At 46.0% G+C, this 21,077-nt stretch overlaps 1 protein-coding gene across 2 annotated transcripts in view; it reads left to right on the top strand.

The window, feature by feature from the left end:
• The first annotated feature begins 3,772 nt into the window (after positions 1–3,772).
• The window catches only part of MAP4K1 (mitogen-activated protein kinase kinase kinase kinase 1), a 90,671-nt gene continuing 73,366 nt past the window's right edge, over positions 3,773–21,077 (top strand). The window contains exons 1-2 of one of the 2 annotated variants that reach the window (XM_082231028.1): positions 3,773–4,172; positions 15,360–15,417. In XM_082231028.1, coding sequence (XP_082087154.1) covers positions 4,065–4,172; positions 15,360–15,417 — 166 coding nt within the window. In that variant the 5' untranslated portion in view covers positions 3,773–4,064. The remainder of the gene's footprint in view (positions 4,173–15,359; positions 15,418–21,077) is intronic. The other variant, XM_082231027.1, reaches the window with a different exon arrangement.

The raw sequence follows: 21,077 nt of genomic DNA, 5'->3' as shown, positions 1-21,077 counted from the left end.
CCTCCCTTCTCCCTCGGAAGATTCTATGCAGCTCTTTTGCGTGAGGGCTAGAAACTTGTGCTGGGTTTTTGAAATCGGAACTTCTCTGGGGCGCAGATTTAAACTGCGCCGGACTTACATTGCACCAAGCAGAGATCCTGCGGACTGGGACCAGCGCCTGAGCGACAATACCATACAATACTATAATCTTTATTGTCATTGTCCCGTACAGAACAACGAAATTGAAAAAAATCTACAGACATTCAGAAACCAACAAGCCTGCCTGGTTGACCCCCTAAAAATTATTGATAAAGGTAAAGGGACCCCTGACCATTAGGTCCAGTCGTGACCGACTCTGGGGTTGCGGCGCTCATCTCGCTTTATTGGCCGAGGGAGCCGGTGTACAGCTTCCGGGTCATGTGGCCAGCATGACTAAGCCGCTTCTGGCAAACCAGAGCAGCGCACGGAAACGCCGTTTACCTTCCCGCTGGAGCGGTACCTATTTATCTACTTGCACTTTGACGTGCTTTCGAACTGGTAGGTTGGCAGGAGCAGGGACCGAGCAACGGGAGCTCACCCCGTCGCGGGGATTCGAACCGCCAACCTTCTGATCGGCAAGTCCTAGGCTCTGTGGTTTAACCCACAGTGTCACCCACGTCCCCCCAAAAAAACCTCTTGATGCCCCATAATTAAATACAACATACTCACATACAGACTACCTTACAGCCATCCATGCAGTTCAAATGGCGGTGCCAGTGGGTTTACGTGGTGCATGACTCTGGTCACTCCTAATCTCCTTTAGGATGGAGCTGCGCCATTTTTAGCTCCGCCCCCTGTAACTTTTTGTATGCGATAAGGATCCCGCGATTTACCAGGATCAGCTGGGCATCTACTGGTTGGAGATCCCTGCAATAGGATATACCAGTTTGCTGAGCTCTGGTTTCTTCAGGGAGGGAACCTTAACACCTGGTTCACTTTGTGCTATCTCCAGTGGAAAGGTTCAAGGAGTGGGGGAAGGGAAAAATAGGTCTCTGGCTGAGACCCTGAAGAGCCGGCGTCAGGCAGACGAGGCATATAGTCTGACCTGGTGGTAACAAGGAAAAGGAGCGTAGTGGCAAAATCAGAAGTGAAGTGATAGTCACAGCCATGCCCCCTTCTAAAATTGCACAATTACACAATGCTTTGTAATTGCGGATGTATTGCAGCAATCGGTGCAAATCTCCAGCTGTTGCCTTTCTGCTAGATCTACTATGTTCTGTGCAAATACATAAGCCAATGATTCAGAGTGCTCCAATATCATTTTTTGGAGTGGTTCTCCCCCCCCCCTTTTTGTTGTTAAAAAGTGTGGCACTTACTGTAACAATTTCATGGCGAGTACCGGAACCTACCGTATTTTTTGCTCTATAAGACTCACTTTTTCCCTCCTAAAAAGTAAGGGGAAACGTGTGTGCGTCTTATGGAGCCAATGCAGGCTGCGCAGCTATCCCAGAAGCCGGAAGAGCAAGAGGGATTGCTGCTTTCACTGTGCAGCGATCCCTCTTGCTGTTCTGGCTTCTGAGATTCAGAATATTTTTTTTCTTGTTTTCCTCCTCCCAAAACTAGGTGCGTCTTGTGATCTGGTGCATTTTATAGAGTGAAAAATACGGTATTTTGCAGGGGCAAAGAGCATTGTTTTGCAGTGACTCAAGCTGTGCTTTCCTTGAAGTTCTATCGTACTTAACAGAACTTGCACACCCTTTTATTGAAACAGACGCACCTTGCGTTTTCAGTATACCTGAATGCTTTGTTTTTGAGCATGCAATGGGCAGAAAGCTCCCCTTTCATGCTGGTCAGGCGGCTCTAAGATGCTGGAGACAGACCCAGCTGCAGAAATAGTAAGGGGTCTTTGACTTCCAGTGACCCCGGACTATACCATTGACGAAGGAGCTTCTTTTGACCTTTGCACTCCTGCAGGCTTCATAAGCACATAGTTAAACAATGGAACTCACTTCCGCAATAAGCTTTTGGCCGCCTACTTGGACAGTTTAAAAGGAAGATTCGACAAATTCATGGACAGCTCTCCATGGCTATGGAGGCACAGGTCAATTCTGTGTCCAGGGCAGCTGTCTACCAGCTCCATCTGGTATGCAGGCTGAGACCCTACCTGCCCACAGACTGTCTCGCCAGAGTGGTGCATGCTCTGGTTATCTCCCGCTTGGACTACTGCAATGCATTCTGCGTGGGGCTGCCTTTGAATGCGGCAGCTAGACTGGTGACTGGGAGCGGCCCCCGACACCGTATAACACTGGTCCTGAAAGACCTACATTGGCTCCCAGTACATTTCTGAGCAAGGGACGCGGGTGGCGCTGTGGGCTAAAGCCTCAGTGCCTAGGGCTTGCCGATCGAAAGGTTGGCGGTTCGAATCCCTGCGGCGGGGTGCGCTCCCGCTGTTCGGTCCCAGCGCCTGCCCACCTAGCAGTTCGAAAGCACCCTCGGGTGCAAGTAGATAAATAGGTACCGCTTACCAGCGGGAAGGTAAACGGCATTCCGTGTGCGGCTCTGGCTCGCCAGAGCTGCGTTGTCACGCTGGCCACGTGACCCGGAAGTGTCTCCGGACAGCGCTGGCCCTCGGCCAATAGATGTGAGATGGGCGCACAAACCCCAGAGTCTGGCAAGACTGGCCCGTTTGGGCAGGGGTACCTTTACCTTTACCTTTTACATTTCTGAGCACAATTCAAAGTGTTGGTGCTGACCTTTAAAGCCCTCAACGGCCTCGGCCCTGTATATATGAAGAAGCATCTCCATCCCCTCGTTCTGCCTGGACACTGAGGTCCAGTCCTGAGGGCCTTCTGGCGGTTCCCTCACTGCGAGAAGCCAAGTTACAGGGAACCAGGCAGAGGGCCTTCTCGGTGGTGGCGCCCGCCCTGTGGAATGCCCTCGCATCAGATGTCAAGGAAATAAGCAACTACCAGACTTTTAGAAGACATCTGAAGGCAGCCCTGTTTAGGGAAGTTTTTAATGTTTAATGCTGTATTGTGCTTTTAATGTTCTGTTGTGAGCCGCCCAGAGTGGCTGGCTAAACCCAGCCAGGTGAGCGGGGTATAAATTATTATTGTTATTGTTATTGTTATTATTATTACTTTTATTATTAAGGCTCAAAGGTGGGAGGCAGCATGATTTTGAATTCAAGTGGCTGGAGTGCTGGAGTGCTTCGGGTCTTGCTTGCGGGTTTTCCACTGACGCACTGAGAAGCGGATGCTGGCCAGGGGACACATTCCTTTCTGGGTAGCCATCTGAGGGCCGCATGTCAGTGGTGGGTGGGGCCAGGGGCAAAAGTGGGCGGAGCAATGAATGTACATTTCCCCTTCGTACAGTAGGCCAGTTCTTGCAAACACTCACAGAGCCTTCTCTCTCCTTCATCACCAAGAAGCGTTATCAGAGTTCTAGACACATTGTGGGCATGCAAAAGCACTCAAGGAAGATTTGCAGCCAGGCCTGTGCAGGATGTGACCAGTGAGAGTCCCAAGGGCCGCATTGTGGCCCCTGGCGTGAAGTTTCACGCCGGTGTGCCAGCCCCAGCCCCTTCCCCGGGGGAAACCGATCCTGCAAAAGGGACAGTGAAGAGGAGGAGATAGAGCAGGGGTCAGCAATTCTTTTCAGCAGGGGGCCAGTTCACTGTCCCTCAGACCTTGTGGGGGGCCGGACTGTATTGGGGGGGAGGGGAATGAATGAATTCCTAGGCCCCACAAATAACTCAGTGATGCATTTGAAATAAAAGCACACGTTCTACTCATGTAAAACCACGCTGATTCCTGGACCGGATTGAGAAGGCGATTGGGCCGGATCCGGCCCCCGGGCCTTAGTTTGCCTACCCATGCGATAGAGGAACCGATGTGATCTCTGCTTACCCGCCACAGGGCTTTAAAGGCCACGGTGGAGCTTGCACAAACCAATCGTGCATCAAATCAGGAAGCAGAACCCTGAGAAATTTATAAAGTGCCCCGACCACATTGCTGTTCTGACGCCCACGCGCAGTGAGAGAGTCGCAGAGTTTGCAAACCTCCGCCTTGGGGTGGCAGTGGGGTGGGGTGGGGATTCACTGAACAATGGATGCCCAGGAAAGAGCTGCCCTAGACATTTCTACCCGAAACCCCCAAGAGGACTTTGAACTTCTTCTAAGAGTTGGCGGAGGGACCTATGGAGAAGTCTATAAGGTAAGCAACCAAACCGCTGCTCCTTCCTGGAGAGACTGAATGGCTACGGGCATCACACATTTGGGGCTACGACTTCCACAGCTGCACACTTCTCTGAAGTCTCTCAGCCCCACTCACCTCACTGAGTGTTTGTTGTGGGGAAGGAAGGGAAAGGAGAACGTTAGCCGCTTTGAGACTCCTTCGGGGAGTGATAAAGCGGGATATCAAATCCAAACTCCTCCTCCTCCTTCTTCTTCACACTAATTGACCAGCAAAAACAGGATTCCTCATAATATAATCTTAGCTCTGGCAGGGAAAACCCACCTCTTCCTTTTGCATCAATTAAAATGCTCTATTTTATTCTTGGTTTCGTCCCCTGCCAGGTATATTTTGTAATCTCTCTCTCTGCCACTCTTTGAAACATCCAGCGTTGCCAATCACTCGAGCTGTTTAAAATAGGAAAAGCATCTTCGGCAATACAGCCACATACTAATTGAACTGGGTTTGAGGACAAAAGAAATAAATATGGAGTAGGGTTCGCCTGTGGAACTCATAGCTGCATGATATTGGAAAAGCTGAGAAGTGGGTTGTCGGCCACATTTTCATCCCACAATTCCCCTAAAGACCTTGGGGAAACCTTGATCACTCCCTCCTTTTATCTTCACAGCAACATTGTGGTGTAGTTTAGCGCAGTCCTATGAATCTTTAGAAGTAACGACAACTGTGCTCAGTTATTTGATGCGTTCCTCCCGGTATGTGCGCCATTGCCGTCCTAGTGTGTGTCATAGCTGAGTATGAATTCGTTGCTCTGTTGAGCGCTTCATCCACCACACAATGCTGGTCTCTGTGCCCAACGCACCGCCTGCTTTTTAAAGCTGCGAGACAGGCTGCACTTCACGGGTTCAGCTTTCTGCCTCACTACTATGTTGGGAAAAGCTGCAGCAGCCGCATTTCCACCTGCCGCGTTGTACTTAAAGGCACAGGAACCCTGATTGGGAGAGAAAGCGCGTGGCAACAGTCCTTCTGTCTGCCTTGGTAATTCTCTCCATGGAACGTTGTTGTTTAGTCGTGCCCGCCTCTTCGTGACCCCCTGGACCAGAGCACGCCAGGCCCTCCTGTCTTCCACTGCCTCCCACTGTTTGGTCAAACCCATGCTGGTAGCTTCGAGAACACTGTCCAACCATCTCGTCCTCTGTCATCCCCTTCTCCTTGTGCCCTCCATCTTTTCCAACATCAGGGTCTTTTCCAGGGAGTCTTCTCTTCTCAGGAGGTGGCCAAAGCCTTGGAGCCTCAGCTTCAGGATCTGTCCTTCCAGTGAGCACTCAGGGCTGATTTCCTTCAGAATGGACATAAGAGAGGTAAATGCGAGGGACATTTATGGGATGGCCACTTTAAGTAAGAGATGGAGACTCCCTCTCCCCTGACAATGTGAAATCAGAAAAGGGCAGGCAAAATGTTCAATGTGGTAGAGGCTAAGCAAATCAGTCTCTTAAACTTAAGCCAAGAAAAAGTATTCTCTATAAGATTGAATATCAATATACGTATCAAGACTTTGAGTTTAGACCACTGAAGAAGCCTGAAAAACTATCTTGGGAGTGGGCTACCTGCAGGCCCCAGTAAAAGGGCCCCATCGGGGGCGAACAGCGGCCTCTTGATCATAGCTGTCAACGTTTCCCTTTTTTAAAGGGAAATTCCCTTATTCCGAATAGGATTCCTGGCAAGAAAAGGGGAAAGCTGACAGCTATGCTCTTGATTACTTGGACTGCCAGGGCGAAACAGGTGCAAAACGCTGGCACCCTGTCGTATACAACTTTATTGTCTACAAATTCATTAACATCTAACTACAACTCCACTAGCATCTCTCGGTATTGTGAATAACACCGAACTTCCCTTTTGTTGGTATCTTCATGAACTTATCTAAAAGATTGAGTTAAGCATTTGAAAAAACTATTGAAACCAGACATTATAATTTCATATTAGGTTGGGTAGTTTGCAAGTCTCTGTGGCTTTATGTTTTTTGTTTTTTCTCAGAAGGTTGATAAAGTATGTATAATTATTGTTCTGTGTATATTAATTGCCAACGTGTTGCATGAGTCGCACTACCCCATGAGGCAAGGCTGCCGCATTAGGGACTTTTCAGTGTAGGGGAAAAAAGACAAGGAGGCGGCGATGCGATAGGTGTGTATAAAATTCGGCGCAGCATGGAAAAAGTGGACAGAGGTACAGTGGTACCTCAGGTTAAGTACTTAATTCGTTCCGGAGGTCTGTTCTTAACCTGAAACTGTTCTTAACCTGAAGCACCACTTCAGGTAATGGGGCCTCCTGCTGCCGCCGCGCTGCTAGAGCATGATTTCTGTTCTCATCCTGAAGCTAAGTTCTTAACCTGAAGCACTATTTCTGGGTTAGCGGAGTCTGTAACCTGAAGCGTATGTAACCCAAGGTACCACTGTAGTTTTTTTCTCTCCTGTTGTCACACTAGAATTCGTGGATGTTCAGTGAAGCTGAATGTTGTAAGATGGGTCATTGCAATTTGGCAGGCTCCAAATGAAGGACCACCTGGTCCTCTCAAGAGGCCAGATTTGGCCCTTGGGGACTCTAGTTCCTGACCTCTCCTCCTCACCTTTCCCTCCCCATTTCCAGCTCAAGGCTCAGCCTTAGAAGCTCCTTTCAGTGGTTGGAAAACGTGATGGGTACATTTATTTCTTGGGCCATAAGCCGCCATGACGGGACGCGGGTGGCGCTGTGGGTTAAACCACAGAGCCTAGGACTTGCTGATCAGAAGGTCGGAGGTTCGAATCCCCGCGACGGGGTGAGCTCCCGTTACTCGGTCCCTGCTCCTGCCAACCTAGCAGTTTGAAAGCACGTCAGAGTGCAAGTAGATAAATAGGTACCGCTCCGGCGGGAAGGTAAATGGCGTTTCCGTGCGCTGCTCTGGTTCTCCAGAAGCGGCTTAGTCATGCTGGCCACATGACCCAGAAGCTGTACGCCGGCTCCCTCGGCCAGTAAAGCGAGATGAGCGCTGCAACCCCAGAGTTGTTGTTTTTTTTATTATAATATTTATTAGTTTTCCAACAAATTGAACACACCACTACAAAAAACCAAAAAAGAAAAAACATACAATAATACAATACAATACAAAAAAAAAGAAACTGCAAAACACTAACATACAACTAACAAAACACAACAAAAACCATTTAAAACACAGTCCAATTTCAATATCTTATCTTTCTTTCACTAATTTCCACGACCTCCTCACACCTCCCTTTTTGTATTCCACTTCTATTAATTGTTTCAGCAATTCCTTTCCATCTTCCTCTGTTTTCTATCCTATAATTGTCTTAACACATTCTAACCTTATTTTTCCCTTTAATGCTCTAATAATCTATTTATACTTAATTCCTTATAACATTTCTACTAAAGCCATATAACTTCATTCCAACATCTTTCTAACATTCATTAATTTTACAGTATTTCTGTAAATAGTCTTTAAACTTTTTCCAGTCTTCTTCCACCGACTCTTCTCCCTGGTCTCGGATTCTGCCAGTCATTTCCGCCAATTCCATGTAGTCCATCAACTTCATCTGCCATTCTTCCCTGGTGGGTAAATCTTGTGTCTTCCAATATTTCGCGATGAGTATTCTTGCTGCTGTTGTTGCATACATTAAAAAAGTTCTATCCTTCTTTAACACCAATTGGCCAACCATGCCCAGGAGAAAGGCCTCTGGTTTCTTAAAGAAGGTATATTTAAATACCTTTTTCATTTCATTATAAATCATCTCCCGGAATGCCTTAATCCTTGGGCACGTCCACCAAAGGTAAAAGAATGTACCTTCAGTCTCATTACATTTCCAACATTTATTATCGGGCAAATGGTAGATTTTTTGAAGCTTAACTGGTGTCATGTACCACCTATAAATCATTTTCATTAAATTTTCTCTTAAGGCTTTACATGCCGTAAATTTCATACCTGTGGTCCATAACCGTTCCCAGTCAGCCATCATTATGTTATGTCCAACATCTTGTGCCCATTTAATCATAGCTGATTTCACCGTTTCTTCCTGAGTGTTCCATTTCAACAGCAAGTTATACATTCTTGACAAATTCTTAGTTTTTGGATCTAACAATTCTGTTTTTTCCACCTGGAACCCAACTTTTTTGTCCTCTGCAACCCCAGAGTTGGCCACGACTGGACCTAATGGTCAGGGGTCCCTTGACCTTTTAAGCTGCCATGACAAGTATCAATGCAGAATAAGCACTTGGGACGCTTCTATAATTATCTATTTCTATTGCCAGCAAATGGAAATTGAATTTTGTTTGGCTTTGACTGCAATAGACTGTTCAAGATACCTCACAACTTATCTCCTTGTAAGCATCATGTGCACAGACACAAAATGTGAAAATTAACAGCGTTAGCGAAAGAACAAAGTATTGCTGTTGAAGAGAATGCTTCAGAACACATACTTTCCCTGCCCCTTCCTGCCACAGGTTTCCCCTGCACATCTGGTTTTAGTGGGTTATTATTGTTGTTATTTTTAAATTATCTGCATTCATATATTTGTCCCAAGTTGGGATTCAAGGAGGCTTAGAGCACTTAAAGACAACATCATAAAATCCAGAGTAATAGAAACAAACTAGTTAAAACATTAATTGAGATTCTGCAGAATACGTTTAGTACCAGCAATTAAAATCCAATTTCCCTTGATAGGGACCCAGTGATCAACACAATCTGCACCTTAGTTTCCAAAGGCCTGTCTGAGCATGAAGGCCTCAGCCTGTTGGGGGAAGGATAACAAAGAGGGAGCCAATCTAACCTCTCTTGGGAGGGAATTTCATAATATGGGAGCCACTACAGAAAAGGCTCGCTCTTGTGTCACCATGAACCATGCTTTTGGTGTTGATGGGAGCCAAAGAAGGTGCTCACCCTAGGATCTTAGCATGCGGGCAGGTTTGTATGTTGTTGTTGTTTAGTCGTTTAGTCGTGTCCGACTCTTTGTGACCCCCCTGGACCAGAGCACGCCAGGCACTCCTGTCTTCCACTGCCTCCCACAGTTTGGTCAAACTCATGCTGGTAGCTTTGAGAACACTGTCCAACCATCTTGTCCTCCATCGTCCCCTTCTCCTTGTGCCCTCAATCTTTCCCAACATCAGGGTCTTTCCCAGGGAGTCTTCTCTTCTCATGAGGTGGCCAAAGTCTTGGAGCCCCAGCTTCAGGATCTGTCCTTCCAGTGAGCACTCAGGGCTGATTTCCTTCAGAATGGAGAGGTTTGCTCTTCTTGCAGTCCATGGGACTCTCAAGAGTCTCCTCCAGCACCAGAATTCAAAAGCATCCAGGTTTGTATAGGGAGATACAATATTCCAGGTAGCCTGGGCCCGATCCCCATCTAAGCCCCACCATCCACCCCTTCTTAAAAGGAGCTTGCCTGCCTTCTGCTACTACTGGTCGGAGAAGAATTATAATGGGGAGTGAATAACACATAACACCGGTCTTGAAAGACCTACATTGGCTCCCAGTACGTTTCCGAGCACAATTCAAAGTATTGGTCCTGACCTTTAAAGCCCTAAACGGCCTCGGTCCAGTATACCTGAAGGAGCGTCTCCACCCCCCATCGTTCTACCCGGACACTGAGGTCCAGCGCCGAGGGCCTTCTGGCAGTTCCCTCATTGCGAGAAGTAAGGTTACAGGGAACCAGGCAGAGGGCCTTCTTGGTAGTGCCACCCACCCTGGGGAACGCCCTCCCACCAGGTGTCAAAGAGAACAACAACTACCAGGCTTTTAGAAGACATCTGAAGGCAGCCCTGTTTCGGGAAGCTTTTAATGTTGGATGTATTATAGTATTTTAATATTCTTTTGGAAGCCGCCCAGAGTGGCTGGGGAAGCCCAGCCAGATGGGCGGGGTATAAATAATAAATTATTATTATTATATAACTGGGAATTGTTCGTATGTGGACGAACCCCATAGCTTTTCTGCAGCATCTAGAAAAGCTGTTATTCCTGAGAGGTGTTCCCAGGGAATGCTCAGAATGGCAGCAACTTCTGCAAATTGTACAGGGAGAGGGGAGAAATTGGTTTCGGATCACATTTCCTGGTTCAGTTCCCGAAACAATATGCAAACTGAAACTCAGCTATCCTTCAGAATTTGCATTTTACAAAAATGTTCACGCACCAGGGGAAAGTGTGACAAGAATTGAAGACATTGGTGAAAACAACATAGGGAAAAGACATTGAGTTGGGGGGGGGGGACAACTGGTGGCAATAATAAACATAATATTAATAGTAATAAATATTATTATTTGCACCCTGCCCTCCCGGGCTTGAGCCGGGCTCAGAGTGGCTAACATCATATAAGTGTTTATTAGCAGAAATTGGCACCAAAAAGCTGATGGATTTTTCATGAGGGCTCTTGATTAAAATTTGGAAACTGAGGCAGAATGAGATGAATGTAAGATCGGGGGGAGGGGATAGAAACTGGGGGGAAATGAAATGGACAGAAAGCACTTTGTACTTATTTTTGTCCCACAGTATTGTTGTTAATAAATTTGTGAGTAAAAATGGTTGCATGTACATACCAGACCTTTAAAGGACCCCCCCTTCAAAAAAGGAATTTAAGGAATTGTAGTTTACCCCCCCACACACAAGCTACAGCTCCCAGCACCCTTACCCAACTAATTATTATGTGTTTATTACAGTTACTTACTGAAGTTCCCAAGTTTTTTTGAGGAGGGGAATGGGTGAATCTGGCACATGTGTACAGTGGTACCTCTGGTTAAGAACTTAATTCGTTCCAGAAGTCTGTTCTTAACCTGAAAATGATCTTAACCTGAAGCACCACTTTAGCTAATGGGGCCTCCTGCCGCTGCCGCACCGCCACTGCATGATTTCTCATCCTGAAGCAAAGTTCTTAACCCGAGGTACTATTTCTGGGTTAGCGGAGTCTGTAACCTGAAGCGTCTGTAACCTGAAGCATCTCTAACCTGAGGTACCACTGTATATAAATTTTAGAAAGGGGCAAGATTAGATGCAGGTGCACAAAGCATTCTTGTACAGTGGTACCTCAGGTTAAGAACTTAATTCGTTCCGGAGGTCCGTTCTTAACCTGAAACTGTTCTTAACCTGAAGCACCACTTTAGTTAATGGGGCCTCCCACTGCTGCCGTGCCGCCACCATGCGATTTCTGTTCTCAGCCTGAAGCAAAGTTCTTAACCCGAGGTACTATTTCTGGGTTAGCGGAGTCTGTAACCTGAAGCGTCTGTAACCTGAAGCGTCTGTAACCCGAGGTACCACTGTACTACTGTACATTTTTAAGTTTCCCTACAATATGCCTTGGTTTTTCAAGGCCTGGAAACACCCCTTTCCCCTCTGGTTTGCCAGTTTCTATCTCCAAGGCCTCGTGGAGGAAGGGCAGCCTGTGTTGCAAGCCCACCCACCCACTTAGCGTAACGGCTCACATCCTGCTTGATGCTATCAAAGGAGCTGAGTGCTGCAGCTGTATCCTCTGCCAAAATATTTCAGCTTGCGTCCTCCTTCCTCTCTAAGCAGTCTCCCGCTTTGAGCTGCGGGATGCAGGAGCCAAGCAAGGTGAGGCCACAGGAACCCACAATCGAATCTCCCGCCTGTTTATAACGGCGTTTACATTGCACTTGAGGTGGCATGCATGCATCTTTCCCATGCGCGTGCCTTTGTCACGCCCTCTTGGACCCTCCTGCAACTGCGACGAGTCCCGGCAGCCCCTGCGAAAAGCCCGATGGGTCATTTGGAGGGTGCGACGGATCCTCTTGGGCTTCGGCACACCATGTGACGTCATGCACACCCAACGTTAGGTCAACCGGTCAGGCACCCACAGTCAGAATTTTGTGGGTGCCTCAGGACCCAGGACCCGCTCCACCAGTTGGCGCCTATACCCTGGAGGCTGCTGTAGTTGTTCCTTTGTTATTGCTATGTTTTATTTGCTTAATAATAATAATAATAATAATTTATTATTTATACCCCACCCATCTGGCTGGGTTTCCCCAGCCACTCTGGGCGGCTTCCAATCAAGTGTTAAAATACAATAGTCTATTAAACATTAAAAGCTTCCTTGACTTCTGATGGGAGGGCGTTCCACAGGGCAGGCGCCACTACCAAGAAGGCCCTCTATCTGGTTCCCCATAACCTCACTTCTTGCAGTGAGGGAACCGCCAGAAGGCCCTCAGCACTGGATCTCAGTGTCCGGGCTGAATGATGGGGGTGGAGACGCTCCTTCAGGTATACAGGACCGAGGCCGTTTAGGGCTTTAAAGGTCAGCACCAACACTTTGAATTGTGCTCGGAAACGTACTGGGAGCCAATGCAGATCTCTCAGGACTGGCGTTATATGGTCCCGGCGGCCACTCACAGTTACCAGTCTAGTGGCCACATTCTGGATTAATTCCAGTTTCTGAGTCACCTTCAAAGGTAGCTCCAAGTAGAGCGCATTGCAGTAATCCAAGCGGGAGATAACTAGAGCATGCACCACTCTGGCGAGACAGTCTGCGGGCAGGGAGGGTCTTAGCCTGCGTACCAGATGGAGCTGGTAAACAGCTGCCCTGGACACAGAATTGACCTGTGCCTCCATGGACAGCTGTGAGTCCAGAATGACTCCTAGGCTGCACACCTGGTCCTTCAGGGGCACAGTTACCCCATTCAGGACCAGGGAGTCCCCCACACCCGTCCGCCCCCTGTCCCCCCAAAACAGTACTTCTGTCTTGTCAGGATTCAACCTCAATCCGTTAGACGCCATCCATCCTCCAACCGCCTCCAGGCACTCACACAGGACCTTCACCGCCTTCCCTGGTTCTGATTTAAAAGAGAGGTAGAGGTGGGTATCATCCGCATACTGATGTGCATCTGGATGATATCATTGCCGAACCGTTGTATTCCAGATATGCCCACCTGGCCACCCTTCCTGTGTTTTCCCCAACCTGATTTGTGGCAAAAAATTTGGGAGCAGAAGAAGAAGAGAAATGAAAGGAAAGGAAAACAGCATGTCAATCAATGTCAATAGAAGGATCTAGGAGTCTTGGTTGACCACAAACTTGACATGAGCCAGCAGTGTGACGCGGCAGCTAAAAAAGCCAATGCAATTCTGGGCTGCATCAATAGGAGTATAGCATCTAGATCAAGGGAAGTAATAGTGCCACTGTATTCTGCTCTGGTCAGACCTCACCTGGAGTACTGTTTCCAGTTCTGGGCACCACAATTCAAGGAGGACACTGACAAACTGGAACGTGTCCAGAGGAGGGCAACCAAAATGGTCAAAGGCCTGGAAACGATGCCTTATGAGGAACGGCTAAGGGAGCTGGGCATGTTTAGCCTGGAGAAGAGGAGGTTATATGATAGCCATGTTCAAATATATAAAAGGATGTCACATAGAGGAGGGAGAAAGGTTGTTTTCTGCTGCTCCAGAGAAGCGGACACGGAGCAATGGATCCAAACTACAAGAAAGAAGATTCCACCTAAACATTAGGAAGAACTTCCTGACAGTAAGAACTGTTCGACAGTGGAATTTGCTGCCAAGGAGTGTGGTGGAGTCTCCTACTTTGGAGGTCTTTAAGCAGAGGCTTGACAACCATATGTCAGGAGTGCTCTGATGGTGTTTCCTGCTTGGCAGGGGGTTGGACTCGATGGCCCTTGTGGTCTCTTCCAACTCTAGGATTCTATGATTCTAAGAAGCTGACTAATTGAGGGGGCAATCAAGGGGCAATTCACCCTCCAGCCACACTGAACAGGAAGCAATAAAAGCGGCTGGAACTTGTAATCAACGCTGCTGGGGTCTGCCCCCCAAATAGAGTTTTTACTATATTTGCTTGTTGGAGAGGCTATAGGCTCCTGGCAGCCATTTCCCCTCCCTACACGATACAAATCAGTGGTGTGGTGAGCAGCTATACCCAGTAACAAGCTTGTTGTCCTGATAATTTCACAACTGCTGCTAGGCTGAACACATTATTTTTATCTTTCTTTTTTTTAAAGAAAACCATTTATATCTTCCTCAGATGTAGATCGGAATGGCGTGAAATAAAAAAACCCACAATAAAATTCAGCAGACACTATAACAAATACAGGAGATAACAGGTGTTAAGTTGTGGGTGAACATATCAGACGACACAGCAATTCTTCAAACAGCTCTTGTTTATTCAGAGGCCAGAACAGAACTGAACTGAAGGGCTCAGTCAGCCTGCTTATATAGAGCTCCAGTACCACGTTACTGTAACAACTTTCTAAAACTATCCAATCACTGAACGTCACTTTCGATCCTTCATTTGCATAACTATCTACAGCATCCCCCTGCTGGCCCAGGGTGAGAACTTCAGTACATAACAACAGGGGCACTAAAATATCTAGGAAGGCTCAAAACTGATTTTAATAATAAGAACTCCCTGCATATTGGCATCAGGCAGACGTCTTCATTACACCCTTTTTGGCTCCTGCTAAAAAATACTTTGTTTAGGTAGGCCTACCCAGGTTTGTAGCATGTTGATATGTGGTTTCAGCGTATTGTTGATTTTAATCGGTTTTTTAAACCTTCAAATAGCCGTTTTGTACTTGTCACTGATAATTTTGTGCCATTCTTTTTGCAAACTGCCTGTCCCCCGAAGAGAAGTCACAGGAAAAAGCCCGGCTTGTGTGTTTGCTGCTGTTACACGAATTTTAAGTGCACACACTCCATAGAAAACCAATCCTTCATTCTTCAAAATGAGGAAATCTTTCTTCTTCTTTAGCGATCCCTTGTATCCGAGTAAGATTGTCTTCCATAAACATAGTTTCTGAGTCTGTAAGTGACTGTGGAGACCAATTCTGGATCCACGCGTCCTTCCACAGTGGGGACATAGGTTTCTGGACGGGAGCTGATCACAGTGTGGATTTGCCAAGCGTGCCTTCCTCTTAGCGCGTTTCTCCCTTTCGCCCTCAATTTGAGCGTCTTCAAAACCTGTGACACCTTTGGTAAAGGCTGTTCTCCAATCGGAGCTCTCATATAAAAAAACACTGTGAAAATGCTTTTAAAATTTTTTTTTGAAAAATACATCAAATTTGGCATAGCTCACTTCCGCCATCTGGTGCCACGTTTACATATTGCACTTTGCAACACATTAAAAACGTTTTGTTTGCAACTGTATAGCCGAGACCCTGGTCTCCAGCCACGTTTAGGCCTTTGCCCATCTTTTAAACACATTCTCCTTTCTGTTATCCCCTCAGGCAAGGAACAAGGAGACGGGGAAACTGGCTGCTATCAAAATCGTAAAGATGGAAGCAGGTGAGCGAGGAAAACGACCAGCTACTTTTCAGTGCGCCGCCGTATCGTAAACCGAATGAGCCCTGAAATCCTTTCTTGCTGAGGAGTGCCAGAACTAAGGGGAAGAGTTGCTGTATGCATTTAAAGCAGTATTCAACTTTTCCAGACCCAGGAGATGCATTTTTAACCCAAACATGCCTTTGGGGACCCATTTCTTAATCTTTTTAAAAAGAAAACACCCCCCCCCCCACACACACTAATTTTTATTAAAAGTTTTCAGATTTTACATTTCCACATTAACATCTTTCATTACACCTATACATTCAACGATTTCCCTCCTTCCCCATCCAATGTTCTTTTAATTTACCCATAATTCCTCCATATTCTTATATATCCATCTGAATCAAGTCCCGCCCCCTGCCCCCATTTTACATTCCTTTTAAATAGGTTACACTATTGAATTTACCTTAACACGACCAGCGTTTTCAGCTGTGTACAATTCTTTTGCCATATATTTTGCATGGAGGTTGTGCTCCGGCTGCGACTGACCGTGGATCAGGCCCACTAGCGGGGAATGACCCATCACAATAATTACTATTTATTTACATGGCAACCCCGCAGCTGAAGACTGGCTATTTAAAGCACATTCAGTGCAATGTTTGGAGCACATTCTTCCTTTACAAATAATCCTGGGAGCTGTAGTTCTGTGCCCGCACAGAGCTACAATTCCCAGCACCCTTAAGAAACTGCAGTTCCCAGGACTCTGTGGGAGAAGTCGGGAGCTAATAATAATAATAATAATAATAATAATAATAATAACTCACCCATCTGACTGGGTTGCCCCACCACTCTAGGCGGCTCCCAACAGAATATTAAAAACACAATAAAACATCCAACATTAAGTTTTTTGAAGATGCTTTAAATGTGGTCCGAGACACCTTTTGATGGGTGGAAGTCAGTCTCTAAAATAAAGCTGTGAAAAAAACACAGTCTGACCAGCTCATCGCAGAAGCATGGGTGCTCTTTCATTCACTGTGTATATATATGCTCAGAAACCAAATATTTTTAATTATTGAGGGTGTTAACGGAGAAATCTGAGGGCTCCCTTGGACAAAAAAACAAGGACACCAGCCAGGAATACGAGAGCAAAACAGCAGCCAGTAGGCTTGGTCTTGATTGAAGACTGTGGCGACAGGACTCTCACCTGCCACCAGGTGGAACAAGATGGAAGCCCCGTACAAAAGAGCCCCCAAACTTTTATTAGCTTCTAATCCCCATGTTACACCCCCAAAAACTACATCACTAATACATCACGGTTACACCATGAAAGGGGAGGTCTGGTGGCCGTAATCTGAGCATCCTGGCCCCTGCCCCATGGTTCCCCTTGCCCTCCACCAAACACCCATCAAGTGAAGCAAAAGAGATATTTACATTTCCCTGTTTCCCAGTCAAGTCAATCACACCCTTTTGTCTTCATCTGGGTTTGTTATTTCTGGAACAGCTACCTGTCTGGCACTCAGGTATCAGGATGCCAGGGATTATCACCCAGGCATGAAGGTTAGAAAGATGCTGGAAAGAAGTTATATGACTTTAGTAGAAACATTATAAAGAATTAAGTATGAATAGATTGACATTGGGTAAAGATGTAAATTTAAGTCTAAAATTTCGTTAAATTAAATTATGGAACTAAATTTGTGGAAGAGGGAAAGGACTTGCTAGAATATTTAATTGAACTAGAATACAAAAAAGGAGGTGTGAGGAAGTCGAGGAAATAAGCTAATGAAAGATAAGGATATGAAAGTACGGGGTTTTTTTGTATGTTTGTTTGTTCTCTTTTGGGTTTTTTTTCTTTTTTAAATGTTTTTCTTTCCTTTCCTTTTTCCCTTTTTGTATTGTTGATGCTTTGTACTGCTGTATCTGATTTTGTTTTTGAGGCTTTGTAACTGTTTATTGTTTATTTTTCTCTTTTGTTTTTCTTTTCTTTTTTGTAATGTTTAAACTTTAATAAATATTATATATATATATATATATATATATATATATATATATATATGCTTTCGTAGATTTTCACGGGTACAGGAATGCAGGTTTTGGTGTCTTCGGGTGTCTTCCCGTGTAAGAGTCGGGGTGTCTGGGCGACGTTTCGACGAGGTCTCACTCGTCATCTTCAGGCTGGTGCTTTCGGCTTCTTGTTACTGGAACATATATATATATAAAGGAATTATCACCCAGGCAGAGGGGCTGCTGAGCAGCTGTGCTCACATGTGTATATGAATTTCTGAAGTTTTCCCAGTGAGCCTGTACAGAGATACATTTATCAGTGAATTCTTACATTTGGTATCGTGCAGCAAAGTCCCTTGGAATAGATAGGAAGAAACACTGATGGAGTGTTTTATGGGGACAAATCACAAAAGTCATAAAAGCGATTGTGCTGGTTTTGGTAGTGGGCTGCATGGGCATGATATCTGCTGGAGGGGCAACCCCCCAAAAAACCTATACATAAATTCCTGCAACAAGGGAAGGGGGAAAACACCAAATTTGATGGACTCTGGTGCGTATGAATCTTTTCAGCCCAACTCCATCAGGTTGGCCCAAGAATGCCCACGTGAGCCATCCTGAGGAGATTTTGTTGAGAAGCCTGGCCGGTTCCCTCGGGGGAGATTCAAATCTCCTTTCTGGAATGTTCCGCTTCCTTTTTATTTATTTATAAAAATGATTTAAAAAGTCTCTAGTCCTGTTACTTGAGGAGAAGCAAGCAGGCTGTATTCTGCAAAATGGCTGGCCACTCCAGGCCTTCCTCGTGCTAAACACTTTGTATTAATTCTTCATATTATTATATAAGAATAATTGTGGGGAGAAGCTAAACCTTTTCGTCCCTCGCTGTAATCCCAACCTTCCTTGAGAGAAAACTCTTGTAATTTCCCCACGTCAAGACGAACCATGTTACTTTTATGTAACATTTATTTAGGGTGGGATATGCAATTCTTCTGAACAGCCTCTGTATCTGTTCTTGTTAGGGGATGCTTATCTTCCTTTCTTGTTCTGTAACACCTGTAAAAGATGGAAACAGCTTTTTTAAAAATCCCCACCCTGTATGCTATCAGAAGCTCATTGGATTAAAGGCTCGATAGAAAGAACAATATATTTTGGAATAAGAAGTTGCAAGTTTCATGTCTGCCTTTATGTATTCTTTCTTTTTATTTTATTTTCCTGTGATGGAAATTTCTATTTCTGTTTTTGTGTGTCCTTACCCCTCTGGGCATGCACGCTTTGCAACAATTTCCTCTTTTTAATTCTATTTTTCTTTACATAAATAAAAACAAGAACATGCTTCCTTTGGAGAGAACACCCCAGAAGTGTGAGGCAAATTGGATCACTTCTGTAAATAAGTGCTTTCCTAGCACTTTTCCAGCTCCTTCAATGCTGAGGTTTGATTTTCTTGGAAATTTGGCAGCAGAAGAGAGGAGGGGGCAGATTAAGGTTAGAGGCTGCCAGTTGCCGACTTTTTATTGTTGTTGTTCGCAGCTCACACCCACATTTCTTTGGCAAACGCTGCAAAAGAGCGAATTTATTTTGTCGCAGCTGCCGTGCCAGTGCTGGACTTACATATAAGCTAAAAAAGCTATAGCTTAGGGCCCCACTCTCTTGGGGTCCCCCCAAAAAATTTAAAGGGAAAAAAACTCCTGGATGTACATTTCCAAAATATAAGATAAAAAACAAATAAAATAAAACCTACATACAGCAACAGTGTTTTGTGTTGTGTAGGCTCCTGCGATGTAAGTCATGGGCCCCGCCTGATAGCCTGCTCCCTAAAATATCACGGGTTTGCTCCTTTCTATATGTAGGGTGCCTACATTCTGCATGGACTGGTTGCAGGGCAACATGCGGAAATGGCTTGAGATACCTATTAGGTCCATAAATTACCAGTATATTTCCGAGCACAAAGTGTTGGTGCTGACCTTTAAAGCCCTAAATGACGTCCTCCCACCAGATGTCAAAGAGAAAAATAACCACCTGACATTTAGAAGACATCGGAAGGCAGCCCTGTTTAGGGAAGCTTTTAATGTTTAATAGGTTATTGTATTTTAGTGTTTTGTTGCAAGCCGCCCAGAGTGGCTGGGGAAACCCAGCCAGATGGGCGGGGTATGAATAATAAATTATTATTATTATTATTATTATTAAGCATATATTCAACTCACAAAAAAGCGACAATTTGTTGTTGACAAAGGACAGCTGGAGATATAAAGGGCTCCATTACCTTCAGTCGCTTAGGGCCTCATCAAACTTAAACCTGCCCCTCGCCGTGACGTTAATTGTGCGGCTGAAATCAACATGCAGGGCTTTGGCGAAATGGAAAAATAAAGCCCAGCAGCCACGAGAGGAGCACAAAGTGAAGGGGAAGAATGTAACCTTTCCTCTCTCAGTTGCGGACCCGGCGAAAACCCCCACAAGCTGTGACAATCGCCCACGGCAGTCGTGTTCCTTGGGGGCGGAGGTGGGGAGCTGTGGCTTCTGTTTACCGTAAAACAACAGCAGCCCTGCCTGTTACATGCATGCATTCAATTAAGCTGCATGTGCACTATGCGTTTCATAGAATCATAGAACTGTAAAGATGGAAGGGCACCCCAAGGCTCATGTAGTCCAACCCGCTTCAACACAGGAATCGCAGCTAAAGAACCCCTGGCAGACAGCCCCCCGACTTCTGATTGAAAAGTCTGTTGCTTTCCAAGGGAGTCAGTTCCACTGTCCCTGTTCATGACTCTGAAGGACTTTTAAAGCAGGAGAATAGGGGAGCGTTATTACTTAGGCCAGAGATGTCCAAACTCGGCCCTCCAGATGTTTTGGGACTACAGCTCCCATCATCCCTAGCTCACAGGACCAGTGGTCAGGGATGATGGGAATTGTAGTCCCAAAACAGCTGGAGGGCCGAGTTTGGCCATCACTGACTTAGGCCAATACAGTGGTGCCTCGCAAGACGAAAAGAATCCGTTCTGTGATTCTCTTCGTGTAGCGGTTTTTTCGTCTTGCGAAGCAAGCCCATTGACAGATTAGCAGATTAGCGCTTTTAGCGGCTTTTAGCGGCTTATCGGATCAGCTGATAAGTGGCTTAGCGGCTTAGAAAAAGGGGGGAAGGAAAAAAAACCTGCAGGAACTCACAAGACATTGTCGTCTTGCGAAGCAAGCCCATAGGAAATTCGTTTTGTGAAGCACCTCCAAAACGGAAAACTCTTTCGTCTAGCGAGTTTTCCGTCTTGCGAGGCATTCGTCTTGCGGGGCACCACTGTACAGTCATATCTCGGGTTGCAGACGCTTCAGGTTCCCTTTTTTTGGGTTACGGACTGCCGAAACCCAGAAGTCCCGGAACGGGTTACTTCCGGGTTTTGGCGGTCGCACATGCGCAGAAGAGCTAAATCACACGTTGTGCATGTGCAGAAGCACTGAATCGCAACCTGCGCATGCGTAGCCACGCCGCTGCGGGTTGCGAACACTGCAGGCTGCGAACGTGCATCCTGCACAGATGACGTTCGCAACCCGAGCGTCCGCTGTACACCAAAGGACCAGTCCGAAAGGTTTACGCCATTATAGCTTTTGTATAAAAAGAGGTCATTTTTAGTTAATAGTTGGCATATCGTATGACGCTCCTGTTGTAAGGGGATAATTGATGATATGCGAAAAGTCAG

The sequence above is a fragment of the Podarcis vaucheri genome (genome assembly GCF_965113315.1).
Source record: "Podarcis vaucheri genome assembly, chromosome: 7".
NCBI lineage: Eukaryota > Metazoa > Chordata > Lepidosauria > Squamata > Lacertidae > Podarcis > Podarcis vaucheri.
The sequence above is the reverse complement of the archived record's forward strand: the minus strand, read 5'-3'. Positions and strand labels throughout refer to the sequence as shown.